Below are 15,707 nucleotides of genomic sequence, written 5' to 3' on the forward strand. Positions count from 1 at the left end.
CATGCTTCACACGCGTCTGTCTATGAGTATAGGGTTTAAATTAAGTAAGTATTGATACCGTTCATGGTCAAACTTCGTTTTAGTGAATCGACCGCCGAATTTGGAATTTATTTTTTGAAATAGAGCACAAAAGTCAGACCATTTGACCAGTTACATTTGATCTACAAAATGTCCACTTTGTGGAAGGGTCATGCACTGGCTGCGGTTTTATGTACCTTAAAAATAAAGTGATTCGGTCAACAGATGTAGAAGTTATTGGCATTGTTTTAGTGTTACATTTTTTTGGTTTATCCTGTATATGACTGAAAAAAGCCATTCATTCCCCAAACCTATTCAGAAAGCAGATTGGGTTTATATGACATAGTGTTTATACAGTGGAAAATACAACACAGACACCCTGCAAAATCAAATTCGCAAAATCAATGTTCCCGCGTTAAAATTGACAAAAAACCGGTACGTTTTCGTAACTCCTCAGCGCATTGCCTTCAACGTTGCGGTGATTTGTGCTAACAGTAGTAACACATGTGGGAAAGTTCATACGGATTTTAAAGTCATTTGAGACATTAGTCTGCTGTTAATTGACATGCCAGAAAGAGTTCTTAAATTGATGGTAGGTCTTCGCTGACTCATTGAAAAACAATTAATTTGTTGTTATCTTCAAGAACAATAACAGATGCGCCACACAATTAAATTTCATGTACATATTTTATCAGACATTGGCGGTATGAGGATTTCAACGCGAACATTAATATTTTGCCTCATTCAGAGCGCTGAGCGCAAATGTAGGCCTACGCCTAGAAAAGCTCACGGCTGACACGCTTAACTGATCATGGCTCTTTCATTTTCCAAGAATGTGTGTGTGCGTACAAGTGCGCTGTGAACAGTCATAGTTGAAAATGTATGAAATTAAAGGTAAATTGAAGCTTTCATTTTTCTTAATGCATGCTAATTACATTTAGTCAAGTTTTGACTAAATGTTTTAACGTAGAGGGGGGAATCGAGACGAGGGTCGTGGTGTATGTGCGTGCGTGCGTGCGTGCGTGTGTGTGTGTGTGTGTGTGTGTGTGTGTGTGTGTGTGTGTGTGTGTGTGTGTGTGTGTGTGTGTGTGTGTGTGTGTGTGTGTAGAGCGATTCAGACTAAACTACTGGACCGATCTTTATGAAATTTGACATGAGAGTTCCTGAGTATGAAATCCCCGAACGTTTTTTTCATTTTTTTGATAGATGTCTTTGATGACATCATATCCGGCTTTTCGTGACAGTTGAGGCGGCACTGTCACGCCCTCATTTTTCAATTGGTCATTAAAAATCTGAAAATTGTAAAAAAAAATAAAAATTTATAAAACGATCCAAATTTACGTTCATCTTATTCTCCATCATTTTCTGATTCCAAAAACATATAAATATGTTATATTTGGATTAAAAACAAGCTCTGGAAATTAAATATATAAAATTTATTATCAAAATTAAATTGTCGAAATCAATTTAAAAACACTTTCATCTTATTCCTTGTCGGTTCCTGATTCCAAAAACATATAGATATGATATGTTTGGATTAAAAACACGCTCAGAAAGTTAAAACAAAGAGAGGTACAGAAAAGCGTGCTATCCTTCTTAGCGCAACTACTACCCCGCTCTTCTTGTTAATTTCACTGCCTTTGCCATGAGCGGTGGACTGACGATGCTACGAGTATACGGTCTTGCTGAAAAATGGCATTGCGTTCAGTTTCATTCTGTGAGTTCGACAGCTACTTTTACTTGACTAAATGTTGTATTTTCGCCTTACGCGACTTGTTTTTTTTTACAAATTCAGTTCATTGGACAGGGTACATTTTTATTTTTAAAATTCGTTCTGGCATGTCGCGCAACAGCAGAACTAATATCTCACATGACTTGAGATTCCGTGTGTACTTAACGACATGTGTTAGCCCAAATCACTGACAAGTTTTAAGACAATGCGTTGAGGAGTTACTGAAATGTACCATTTTTTGGTCTCATTTTTGTACTTAACGACGTGTGTTAGCACAAATCACTGACAGTTTTAAGACAATGCGTTGAGGAGTTCTGAAATGTACCATTTTTGGTCTCATTACCCGCTAAAACGACTTCAAAAACTGAGAGGATTGACAACTACACGCTCAGCATGCCATAGCGTTCATGTTAGACAAGATAAATTATGTGAACAAAACGGACTGTTTTGCATAAAGATTTGATTGTTCTGTCTAATGACATGCAAAACATGTTTGAGTTTCGGTTTAGTTGTTCTGATTTGTGTTGTTGATTTTAACACGGGAAGCTTGATTTTGTGAATTTGATTTGTGGGAGGGGGGGGGGGGGGGGGGTGTCTGTGTTGCAGGTTTCACTGCATGAACACTACGTCATGAAAACCCAATTTTGTTTCTGAATAAAGTAGGGAAATTAATGGCCTTTTCAGTCATATACTTGGTTTTTCAATCAACAGCCTCATCAGTAAGATCTGCCCTCAAACGCATCTGCCTACTTTTTATGACGGGTAGTGTAGAAACCTCTGCAAGCATTCTCAGCCGAATCAGATGGAAAAGCACAGAATTGTGATGGTACTCTGAATTTGATCATCGTCCCCAGCGAATCCAGGAACCAAGGTGCAAACAGCCTTCCCTTAATGTAGCGGTCCTTCCTGAAAAATAAAGAAAACATATAACTACACTTTAACACTACACTTTAACATGGAACGTATGTATGTATGTATGTATGTATGTATGTATGTATGTATGTATGTATGTATGTATGTATGTACGTAGGTATGTATGTAGGTATGTATGCATGTGTGTTGGTGTGTCGGTGTGTCAAGTGTGCAAGTAAAAAGGGTATTGTAGTTGTACATATATTACTTTAGATATTTTTTTGTTATCATGGGTTTTATAAATTTTCTTCTCTTCTTCTTTTATAATTATTAATTAATGACCTATATGTGCTGATGACCAATTTAATTTCCTTTGTTGGATCAATAAAATGTTATGAGTTATGAGTTATGAGTTATGAGTTAACTGAGCACCTTCAGTATTCACGGGGATGGGTTTTGGTTAGCGAGGGGAGGGTGTGTGTTGGGGGGAGACGGTGTGTACGTGTTAAGCAGTGTGTGTGTGTGTGTGGGGGGGGGGGGGTGAGGAAGCACTTGCTCTTCACATGACCATTGGGATCGGGGATGGTGTGTGTGATATTGTAATCTAAACTATTAAAAAAAAATCTGTGCGTGTATGAACTTTGTGCTCGGCAGAAATGTTTCTCGATTTTAGTCAAAAACAAGTGTGCCCTCAACCCACACACTTTCGCTCTTCAGCATCAACACTAAACAGTTTGAGTTTCAGTGGGAAATGTGTCTCGATTTCAGTCCAAAACAGAACTTTCAGGATCCAAAGCACTCGACTGTCAGCCTTTTTATTAAAATGCATTCACCCCACCACATTTTCCAGTGATGAAGATTCTGGGGATGTGTGTTGATCCCATTGATTTTGGCCATTTCAGATCTGGCCAGTTGTACATGGGGTAGGAACATAACTTCACCCAGACTCATAAAATATTGACACCCTGACAGTCAGTGACTGCTTCATGTGCATAGTTGAATTTTGTTTATGAACGAATTTCTCAAAAGTCACTCGCAGAAGTAAAGAAGTAACATTTTTGTTAATCTGAGAGTGGTTTCCACAACAAAATCTAACTCTGAGCAGGGGAAGAAGCCAGGGTGTTGAATGTAGAAGTATCCGAGTGAACAGATTCATTCTTATTCCATGTAAAAGCCTGGCAAGATCTAGGATGGTGAGCCAAGGGAAGAATAACTGTATGTGCCTTTAAAATAATTCCAGTAAATTAGTAATGATTTCATTTTATCTTGCAATTTTGTTTTACTTTCCTGTGCTGCATTAGTTCATTCACACTGTGTAATTTACTTTAAGAATAGTGGCAAAAGATTTGAGAAGAGAAAGAGAACTAAAACCAAGCTTTATGTACCATTTTGTATAAATAGTACAAATTGTACTATGCAAGGATACATACAGATGTAAGAATTTATTTTATACAAAGCCGTAATGTTTTTGTGTCAATAAACTTGCATCTCCTGCCACTACTCTCAGATTCAGATGTAACAAGTGTTGACATAGCTGAATGTATCTATCTAGATTGTAAGTGCATCTAATGTGAAACGCAGATCTCTTTACAACACAACGTACAAAAGTCTGCCAAAAACATCTACACAGCTTCAAACTACTATCACCAGTGCCAATTTACATATCATAAATCAATTTTACAATAACAATTTAATAGGCACAAGCAGGTACTTGGTAGTGGTACAGAAATGTGTGACTTACTCTTCATGGTAAAGTAGTCTGTAAAGTAGCATGTCCACTCAGTCTGAATCCTCTCCAGAATCCATATATATATCTGAATGCAAGAGCTGTATGAACACTTCATCACACATCATCTCTGGTTTCTTAGGAGGCCTGAAAAAACACACCATAAAATAATTAATTAACAATAAATAATAACTGTATTATAATTAAACCACTCGCTCATTGATTCTTTTATTCCCTCTTTCACAATCATAGTTTATACAGCAGCATTTACCTGTTCATGCAGAGTAAATATCAAGTATTTAAACAGAAAAATAAGTCATTCTTGAATAACCCTTCTAAAAATACACAATAGACACACTTTCAGTGGCAGTGATTCAAGTGAAGTCAGTTTCTTTCTTCATTTGTATACACACAAAAATTGTTTTGGGCCAGTTAGTGTTACTCTTGGCTTTACACACTTACTATATCAAATTATACATGCATTCAGCTTAGAAAACATACTTCTAATGTTGGGAGTGCAGTGTGAGCCAGGACATTTACAGCAAATAAGGATACACAACAGTTCATTCAGAGATAGATTTGCCATTCACTGCATTATATTGTTAGTTGAATGAGATAGATCTACAGCGATGCTTCAATGCATTAGATTAGCTTTGTTTTAGTGTCTACTGTTCATTGCTCCACCGTGGGAAATTCAGTCAACAGTGCACAGTTCCGAAGAAACCGATGCTGCTGTGCATAATCATTGATGCATTGACGATCGTTCATTGTCAATGTCACTGTCACTGTCAGAAAAACAACAACTGTATCTTTCATCGTCACCACTACACAATGGCTCGTAGGCCTATTTTCCTATGACACTGAACACGGTTTCGGAGACACTCAGACAGTACTGCCTGGCCCATAGATCTAGATCTACCCTTGCTCTCACTTTCTAACAAACTGATGTATTATTGCAATATAATCTGACACACACTCACACACCGAGGCGCACAAACGAACACACACACCGTGGGACACACAAACTACACGCACACAACGGATGAATCTTGCTCTTACCTGTTGGATGATCCAAACCGATTAAAATCGGCGACAGGAAGATGTACAAGCCAAATTTGTACAGTCGCTGATGTAAAAAGTGGAAATTTAGTCAATGTTCATAGCAAATCTCCCGACTCAAGGTAGATCGTGTCCCAAATCAGCTGTGCCGGTCACTTCACGACTTGTATTTGAACCCCCTCCAAAGCGCAATCAATGTTTCAACTTCTTTGTCGACATCATTCTTTGGTTCATGCGTCGGACTGCCGAATATTTGATTTTTTTGTACAGCAAAATCAAAGACTGTCATGGCGGCCGCCATTTGTATTTTTGCAATAGTTCGAAACTAAGGAATTTGGTCCTCCTCGGAGGAGGACCAAATTTAGGCAAGTTAGTCACCAACTTAGGTCGGAACATTTGAAAATATCGTGCCATGCATTGCGCACTAGAGCGATAGTTTCGAACTTTGGATTTAGTTCCCAACTAGCTTGATAGTCTCCATTCATGCATTCCACTACTGGCCAAGACTAAAATACCCCGGACACTAAGCTGTGACCTCAATTCAAACAATGACATCATATTTTGATCAGTGGAAACTTATTTCCTAGATAGCTCATTGGATATTTTAGTAGTGATAGATCTTCTGCAGCAATTGTTTTCATGATGTGACCTTGACATTTGACCCAAAAAGGCAAAATATGTGTCATGTCTGGAGATTATCCAAACCTACAATTATGTGAAATGTGGAGGCTCCAGCTTCAAAAACACCAGAGAAATCCCAAATGTTATGTTTTTATGAACCGAAAATGACCCTGCTGTGACCCCAACATTAGACAAGGGTCGACCAAACTGTGTTTGGCATACACTTTACTCCCCCTAGATGACTTTGATCAGAGCAAATGACAGGACTACAGGTATCATATTTCATTTGTTATTTCTATTTATAGCCTTTATTTTCAGTTCGCATTTTAGATAATAATTATGTGCATTTGTTCAAACACCGTGAGGCAATGGCATTGTTGTGGTTAGTTTCCAGATTCTATTATGACGAACGCATGTGTGTCACAGAGAAAGATATTGGACATTTTAGCACAGAAACATATCCTATATATTAACATGTTTATTCCAACTGGTCAAATACCTCTTTTTTCACGAGGAGTGGAACTTGCACAGGGTATAGTACCAAGTCAACGCTCCCCACCCCCCCCTACTTTTTATCGAAATTGGTGCCCAAGGGCGATGGGCGTTTACAAGGTAGTTTACGGTACTAAAGCCAACGACATGCGCTTGCAAACAGAAACATGTATAACTGTATGCACAATCACGCTCCTGCCTGCGGGCATATAACGCAACTCCTCTCGTCGAAATAATTATGATGTAAAAAGATAATCTTGGGATGAGAGAAATAAATTGCCCTAATATTTTTCATAACCGGAGTTTCCGAATACCAAAAAAAATTCGGATATAAGAAGGCAAAAATAATTCCCCTGGAGTTTGAAAAAGGTATTCTCCAAATACAAACACATTCTATTGGTTTAGACCCACAATAAAATCCTCAAAAAAGACAAAAGATACTCACTGCAAAGACCAGCTTGACACTTCGCCCCGGACTTGCATAGCAGTGGATGATTCGAACAGTCCTCGTTTGTGTTCACTCCTGAACAAGAAAACGTGAAGAGGTTCACAGCTCACAAGTTTTGTTTGGGAAACATTGATAAAACAAGAAAAGCACATGCTTATGTGACGCACCTTTCGTCATATATGTGACCCTCCACCACAGAATGAGTCGCATGTCACCGTTGCATGATTTTTATATTTTTTACATTTCCCTAAAGAGTTTGTTATGCTCTATCCAGTGGTGAAACCCGTTTTAGAAAAGAGCTAGAACTGTTTGAGTTATAAGCCTGAGACTAATGTGACCCTCACACTGTTACCTGACGCTCCCCGGACTTACATTAAGCCCAGCGCAGAACCGCGCGAGGTGGCATGCGACTCATTTCGTGGTGGAGGGTCACAATATGTAATATATGAATCATAAACAACATATTTGCTACTCTAGCTCTATAAAATGCTTTTTTCTTCTGGATAACAATGACTTCCTACTTATCCGCCCAAACTTGGCCCTACTGTGACCTGCATCAATCAATCAATCAATTTATAGTTATTCAATCCCAAACTTGGCCCTACTGTGACCTGCATCAGTTATCCAATCCCAAACTTGGCCCTGTGACCTGCATCAATCAATTTACAGTTATCCAATCCCAAACTTGGCCGTACTGTGACCTGCATCAATCAATTTATAGTTATCCAATCCTAAAGGCGGTCCTTAATTGAGTCTGAAGTCGACTTCGCGAAGACTTCGAGAAGTCTCTTTGACGAAAACTCAGTGCGAAAGCTTCGTGCGACCTGCTTCGCGAAGCATACTCTGCGTAGTGGACTTGGCCCAGTTATAAGGACAGGCTTGAGAATATCCCACAAAAAACGATAGCTTATCTGTTGTTTGCCCATATTTGTCAAAAGCAGCGTCTTTGGTTTCAGCATGTAGTGTGTATTTAATTATTGACCCACAGAATACGGGCATACAGAAGCGGACACTTCTTGGTGTCCCATAGAAAGAGAACAGTCGGCGGGATAAGGGGTATGCCTAGCACAACACGTGAAATCACCAGTTCGTCAAACAATCGCTATTGTCAATAAGCATTGATCTGTGGGGATATTTATTTCTCTATTTTACGATACTTCTTCTTCTCCTCTTCGTTCATGAATAGCCACTCCCACGTTCACTCATGTTTTTGCACGAGTGGATCTTTACGTGTATGGTCGTTTTTACCCAACCATTGAGACAGCCATCCGCCGCTTTCGGGGGATTTTTACGATACATTTAGTTTTTTTGCGGCAGAGTGTCTGTATTGTGGTACAGTACACAGATGGGTCGTTCTCTCGACAAGGTTGCCACAAACGTGACACGAGACTCAATTTTTTTTATATGGCATTCGAATTATGTCAAATATGAAAGAACAGCCTCTGCTGGATGCATATATATGTGTTAAAAAAAAGATAATCCAATACAAACTGTGTGACTGGCGCAACGTTTTAAAACGTCCGTTTGGAGAATGACGCTAGGTGCGTAGACACATTATTTTGGCTGTTAGACAACACTATTGACATAGTTACTCCACCAAATACTTCATATTATTCAAGAACTAACCTCTTAGATCTTGAAATGCTTGACACGGACCAGTTGCCTATGTAACAGGATGAGATTCTGTGTCTGTCTGTCTGTCTGTCTGTCTGTCTGTCTGTGTGTCTGTCTGTCTCTCTCTCTCCGTTTCTTTGTCTCTAATTCTTGGACTGGACACTGTTGTTTTATGGTCGGTCTTGGCGTCGTGCCATTCCTTGCAAGAGACTTTCATGGTTTCGCACTCTTTTTCTCACGTACGGTCCTTATCGCTGTCAACGCTAGTTATGTTTCTCGCACGTGAGACATCGCAGGTGTCCGTGGCAGAGGTCGTTGGTTGCCCTGTGCTTTCTCTGGCATCAAAAAGGACTAATGCTCATGAATATGCATGGCGTATTGATAATGATTATTGTATTGTTTAAATTCACATTGTTCATAAGGGTTGAAGAGAATGATAGTCTGCATAAGTTATGTAACGTTTTGATACATATATTTTTATAGTTTGTTTTTGAAGAGAAATTGGGAATTCTCTGTGGAATGAAGGGACTATGTTTTAGGCGTATTAATTTGATAAGTAATTTGTTCCTGATATCCTCGTTTGTGGTGCGAATATCTTTCTTTGTTTTCCTGACTCTGGAACCGTAAAGACGTTTTTTGCTAATTCTGCTCCCAGAGGTGATTGTTTAACTTGTGTTCTGCACTAGAAGGTATTTGTTTACAGTCAGCATGGTGTAGCCTGAGAGAGCTGTTCACACAGGAGATGTCGACCGTGACCGAGAGGAAATTGTCCTGAGGTTGGTCCGAGGTAGAACGAATAAACAAGAGTTCAACATGGGAAAAGGCTCTGTTTTGCTGTTGATTGAATCCCTCCACACCTACTTACGGAGCTGTTACACTTTCACAAAGAACCGTTGCACGCTCAGGAGGAGACTATTCATGACATCCCAATGTTCAAGAGCTACAGAGCAGTCTCGGAAGTAAAACAAGGACAAATGATATATCAGCAGAAGCTGTCATCAGAAGCAAATTTTGACTAACAAGGGAAATCAGGAAAGAAATAGGATTCAGCAGTCCTCAGCCGACTGACCCGCCGACTTAGATATTTATGACGTCACAACTTTGAAACTGTAGACATGTTCAAGAATAAATGATTCCAACACAATACGACAGTCACGTTGCTATTGGTCAAAGTTCTAGGTCAAATTGGAGCTGAGTCTAGGTCAAATTGGAGCTGAGTTTGATGTTAAGTCGAACAAATCAGTTTGAGTTTGTTTTTGTTGAAAGAAACGATAAATAGAACTTTAAAGCTTCACATATTTTCAGGCTTCGATGACTTTCAAAGAAAATTAAACACATTGATCGCCCTAGCATTTACTTGATCTCCGTTGACTGTTAAGGTCAAATAGCGTTTGATCCGCCAAAAGAAATGCTGTTTGAAAAAAAAATGAAATAAACAGGCAAAAGAAAATATACTCAGGCAAGAGAAAAGAAAATCAGGCAAAAGATTGACTACTTCAGGCAAAAGAAAGAATAGTCTCAACAAAAGAAATGGATTGTCATTCACCAACACAGTGAAACACAGTGTGAGTGATGGTCATTGTTTTAACTCACTGATTTCGCTCAAGCAGAGGTGATTTGTGATCATACATTCAGCTGAATTAAGCAAGGAAACAGATTATTTCAGTTGAAAATGGAGTTTGAAGGTGGAGAGATGGATTTTGAGAGGATCGATCCAGTGAGATTTGATAATGATACGTAGGTGTCTGACAGTGAGCCACCAGCTAAAAGAAGACGGGGAATTGGAAAGCAGTGGACCAAAGGCCGATAATTCACATCGTGTGAGAGAGAACAATTGCCTTCTTCAAACGTGTCCCGATGAAGATTCCTTTCTTCATGCCTGGATCAGAATCCCACGTGGTACGAGGGTTACGCACCAGGTTACCCCTCAACCAACAGCCGCCTGGAAGCTACGAACCCGGCGACCAAGAGGCAAAATACTTTGAGAGAGAGGCTGGAAATGTCAAGATTTCTCGGAGTTGTTCAGAATGACATTGTAGGGAACTGGTCTATGGAACGAGCACCAAATGCAACCGCAAAGCGCACCGAGATTGCCGAAGTACCACATCGCACACTGAAGATGAGGACAACAGCGTGTCAGTGGGCAACGTCACCGGCTGTGTCGCTGAAGACTGGGAACACGATCTTCGTGGGATCTTCAACCCTGGAAAAGGAGCTCAAGACTGCCATCCGAGAGACCAAAGAAAAGGTTGATTCATCGGCCTTGGCTGACTTCGATGAGTATGCCACATGTCGGAGGTCGCGTGTGTCATCATTCCAGGGGCATGGAGATCCGTCTGAAAGTGACCAACCCCCCTGCCCAGGCCAAGACCATCCCAATCGGCCAGAAACGAAAGCGTGGACGCCCAAAGCTTTCGAGACCAGCGCTTATCAGGCAGTGAACACACTGATCTCGACTGCTATGTACACTAATTTTATCATTTTCATTTAACTTTCTTTGGACGTACAATTTTGATTCTGATTATGATATGGAGTGACAATATTTTGTCTCTGAAAGTACACTAAACTTTATATTTTTTGCTGACAGTAGGTATTTTGTTGTTGAAATAAGACCCCGGAGCACATCCTGTAGACTTGCCCGCTCCACCAGGAAGCCAGAACAGATCACTGGCCCCAAGGTGCCACACTGCAGGAGCAACTCTAGGGCACCAAAGACTCCCTGATCCTGACCACCAGCTTTATTTTAGCTACAAAACTTGAAGTCTGACCTGAGGCCAAAAATCCTGGAACGCCGAAGAAGAAGAAGAAGAAGAAGAAGAAGAAGAAGAAGAAGAAGAAGAAGAAGAAGAAGAAGAAGAAGAAATAATTAGTTTTTTTTGTGGAGAGTTCTTTTGCAAGTCTCAAAGCTTAAAGCTTTTTTTGTAGAATCAATCGGTTTTTTTTGCCAGAAGCATCTATTTTTTAGGTGGAAACATCTGATTTTTTTAAGAATATCTTTTGCTAACAAAGCAATTCTTTGGGTGAAAGCATCTATTCTTTTGATGATTAATTTATTGCCAAAAGAAAAGGACTATGATATAAATACCTTGTAGTTTTGCTATGCGTTTTACACACCCCCCTCTCTCTCTCTCTCTCGCTCTCTCTCTCTCTCTCTCTCTCTCTCTCTCTCTCGCTCTCTCTCACTCTCTCTCTCACTCTCTCTCTCGCTCTCTCGCTCTCTCTCTAGACACCATAAAGTGCCAATACACTAAGACGAGGACAAGAACAACATTTTTTTTTAAATTTAAAACAGAAACTGGCAATGTAAAGAACAAGAAGAGCAAATGCTCATACGACTCACCTTCGCCATTCAGAAAACAAATTTGCTGTTTCATATTTTGCTTCATCTTACATAGGTGAGAGAGACTACCTATGTGATAGGCAATCTATTATGGCTGGATCGAATTTCCATTGCTCTGGAAGAAGTTTGAGAACTTGCACATGACACTATAATTCCAATCATGTTTTCACTCGCATTTAAATATTTAAAACAAAAATTGTGTTAATATGGTATCAGACAGCAAGCCTTGTAGTATTCTCTATTTTGTTTTCTCTTAACGTTGCTGTATATGCTAGCATCTTCACAGCTGCAATCAATGAAGTAAAACGTGGTGTGTTTTTAATTTTTTCACAAGGTTTGGTCAATGCAATGAACATGCAAACCACCACGGATTGCAGATTAACTCTCTTAGAAAAAACAACAACAACAGGCACAGGAGCAAAACAAAAAGGCTTGAGAGATCTCAAAAACAATAACAATGTACACAAAAGGAACGAGCTATTAGAACAAACAAGTGAGAAAAAACACATCTTCTTTCTTCTTGGCTTTCTCTGGCACTACACATTCAGTCCGGCTTGGGAGATGACGGTCGTCGTCGTCTTCTTTAGCTCCAGGCGACTGCCACGGAGCTTGGTTTGCAGTGGAGTGGGGGACGGCCACACTTCTTGTCGCTCCTTCTGTAGCAGGGAAGAATTCAGCTCTTCCGCCATCCCTTTGGCAATCCTCATGCATGTCTTTCAATCTTTGTTTCAAAACGCTACTGCTGCAACCCGTATTCTTGCTGACAATCTTCTTGTCGGGCAAAGGAACTGCAGTGAACGTAAAGAACTGCCCGGCCTCTTTTCTAATTTCTTGTGTCCTCTCTTGCCGTTTGCTGTCAAAAGATGGCGAGGACAGTATTTCTGCTCATACTAAAGAGCCTGATTTTCTGTCTAACAGAGGTGTTGATATTGTCCACACTGCCAAGTAATGCTGTCCAACGTCTTCTGCTCTCCCGATCGTGCTTGCTTTTCATTTCTCGTTGGGCTTTAATCACAGATTCCCCCACGATTCCCAGAAATCCTTTCTTCTCCATGGCAGCTTTCTTCCTGGGAGAGGCTTTGTTGAGGAGAGCCTCCACTGTGTCAGCGTACTGCTCAGCCTCAACTGGCAAACTTATTCGAGCCCTTTTCAGGGCCTGCCGCTTTGCCGCTGTGGTTCTACAGTTTTGGGAATTTGCGTCTGTTGGCAAAGACTCGTCTTGCCGTGTATCTCCTCCTTCCTTGACAGTTTATCCAAACTAATTGTTGCCCTCCTCTTTCTCTGTTTCCGTTATTGCATCTACGTTGCGTCACAAATGTGATTGCTCTGCTGTGAAACCCAACTCCTGTGTTATGAGAGGGTCAACTTACATAGTGCTTTATTATATTTGATTGTGATAGTCTTAATAGACGTGTGACCTTATTTCGATTCGATCTGTACATTTATTCAATTTAAAGATGACACGGACAACACTTTAGGTCAGTGTTATTGGAAGTATGATAGGTGTGCTTGTTATTACATACATGAACCTATGTTTTATGTTTTATGTGTGTTGTCCTTTTGTCCAATCGTTGTCATAATCGTTTACAGGCAGGCAGGGTGTGCCCAAGAACATTTTCCATTTTTTATGTAACATTTTAATGGACAATAACGTGTTTTTATTGTTATTATTGTTCTGCGCAGATCTTGTCGCACGTTGTCGACGCTTTTTTTCCGCCCACCTTGCTCGTGTTTCGGCAAGGGTTTCTTCATTCCGGCTTTGACTTCTCCTGGACAACGTCTCTTTTGATTTACGATCTCTCTCCCTCTTCCTGGCCATGCGGACTCTTGCCTCCATCCTCCATTTTTCTTTCATTTCTATTGTACCCTTCTCCCTGTAACGCTTGCATTTCGCCTTATTCTCTTCCAGGAAAGCTCGGTAAATGGTCATGGTCTTTTGTCTGCTTCTCTCTGTCGTCTTTCTTCGTCTGGCTCGATCTTGACTTTGAAATCTGACATATGGTCGCACTGCATTTTGTTATTGTAGAGCTGAACGGCTGACGACACTGTAAAGTATCTGGCCTTAGACACGCATAGACACGGACTTGGACCCTGAACTAATTGCAAATTCTCTTAAATGGCATTCCAGAGGTTTTTTTCTTCCGCTACATCGTGGCTTATCTTCGCCCTCCATCAGACTGATTGGATAGAAAAAATATGATATGGGTCTTAATGAACAATGCTAAAGAAGCTAAAACAATATAAGCTGTTAAACCTAATTACTGAACATTGTTCCAAATACATTGCTCGTGTGGGAAGCTCACACACACACACACACACACACACACACACACACACACACACACACACACACACACACACAGTCACCTGTTAATGTGTGAAACTGGGGCACACACACACACACATCCACACACGCGTGCGCGCACGCAACTATAGAGTGTGTTGTATGTGCCGTGTGTGTTTTAATAATCACACACACACACACACACACACACACACACACACACACACACACACACACACACACACAACACACACACGTACACGCATGCAACGAACAAACCCTCAAACAGGCACCCGCTGATAATCATGCCAAACTACACTCAAGCACAGTCACACACATTCATACACAAACACACATCGACATATCATAAGATAATGACTTTTGATAATAATAATAATAATAATAATAATAAAGTGTATTTATATTGCGCCTATCCCTTACAAAAAACAAAAATATTTGGCTCTAAGCGCATTACAACATGTGTATGGACTTGGTACAATCAAGTCTGACAAATACAATAACACAATATACAGTCGGTCTCTTGGGTAAAAATGGGAAAAGCAGCTTCGACATTTAAACACTGCTACTAAAAAATCCTCTAACAATGCATACTGCTTTACAATATGCATTTATGTATAAATATAGTTAAAGAACATCGAGTTAATAGGAATTAAAAAAGGTTCTTATGATAAAACTATCTAGCGAACGACGAAGAAGAAGAAGAATAAAACTATCAATGTCAATGTATAACAAGTCATTCAACGTAAATGGCCAAAGAACAACAACAAAGCAATGATGATAAAACAGTTATACTCAATGGCTAATAACGAGGCAGAACTAAATAGTATCGACACAAGATTAAAACAAAACATATTTCTGGAGACACATTTATACATGTATCAAAAAAATGGAAAATGTTCTTGGGCACACCCTGCCTGCCTGTAAACGATTATGACAACGATTGGACAAAAGGACAACACACATAAAACATAAAACATAGGTTCACGTATGTAATAACAAGCACACCTATCATACTTCCAATAACACTGACCTACGATGCATAAGATAAACAAATTACACTACAACCATTCTATGTAGTTTTTAACTACTTATTAAACCTGATATTTAGCATACAATTTCATTAATGCTGAAAACTTACCATTAAAATGTTCCGAAACTTGTTGCAACGCCGAAGAACATGGTCGTAACAGATCAAACGCGAAAGACGTCACGCACAAAAACATGTAATACGACTAAACGCGTCAACATCGAGATCTAAAATTTACGTCATAATTTCGTTTCGTGGCTTTGCAGATTGTGATAAAGTGTGATGCCGTTAGGTGCCCTAGTTCACGAGAAAACAGTCTTTTAAGACATGAGCGTCGTAACATGTTGGGGGGACATCGCGTCTGACCACGTTGTAAAACAACCCTGATTTTGCTGAAATTCGGACTAAACGTTGGAATTCTTCGCACAGAGTTATACTCAAAAGCATCTAAACACGACAGAAGTTAAGTCAAA

The 15,707-nt window shown here is 39.9% G+C and overlaps 2 protein-coding genes across 2 annotated transcripts in view; both read right to left on the minus strand.

The window, feature by feature from the left end:
- LOC138949527 (DNA (cytosine-5)-methyltransferase 1-like) overlaps nt 1-15,707 on the minus strand; it is a 350,084-nt gene that overhangs the window by 120,234 nt on the left and 214,143 nt on the right. The gene's annotated exons all lie outside the window — the stretch shown is intronic.
- LOC138948347 (multiple epidermal growth factor-like domains protein 10) overlaps nt 1-15,707 on the minus strand; it is a gene marked incomplete at its 5' end in the record, with an annotated part of 269,682 nt that overhangs the window by 82,221 nt on the left and 171,754 nt on the right. Inside the window, 1 exon segment of the mRNA XM_070319878.1 lies at nt 6,946-7,023. Within this exon segment, the coding sequence (XP_070175979.1) occupies nt 6,946-7,023 (78 nt within the window).

The sequence above is a fragment of the Littorina saxatilis genome, linkage group LG15 (assembly GCF_037325665.1).
Source record: "Littorina saxatilis isolate snail1 linkage group LG15, US_GU_Lsax_2.0, whole genome shotgun sequence".
NCBI lineage: Eukaryota > Metazoa > Mollusca > Gastropoda > Littorinimorpha > Littorinidae > Littorina > Littorina saxatilis.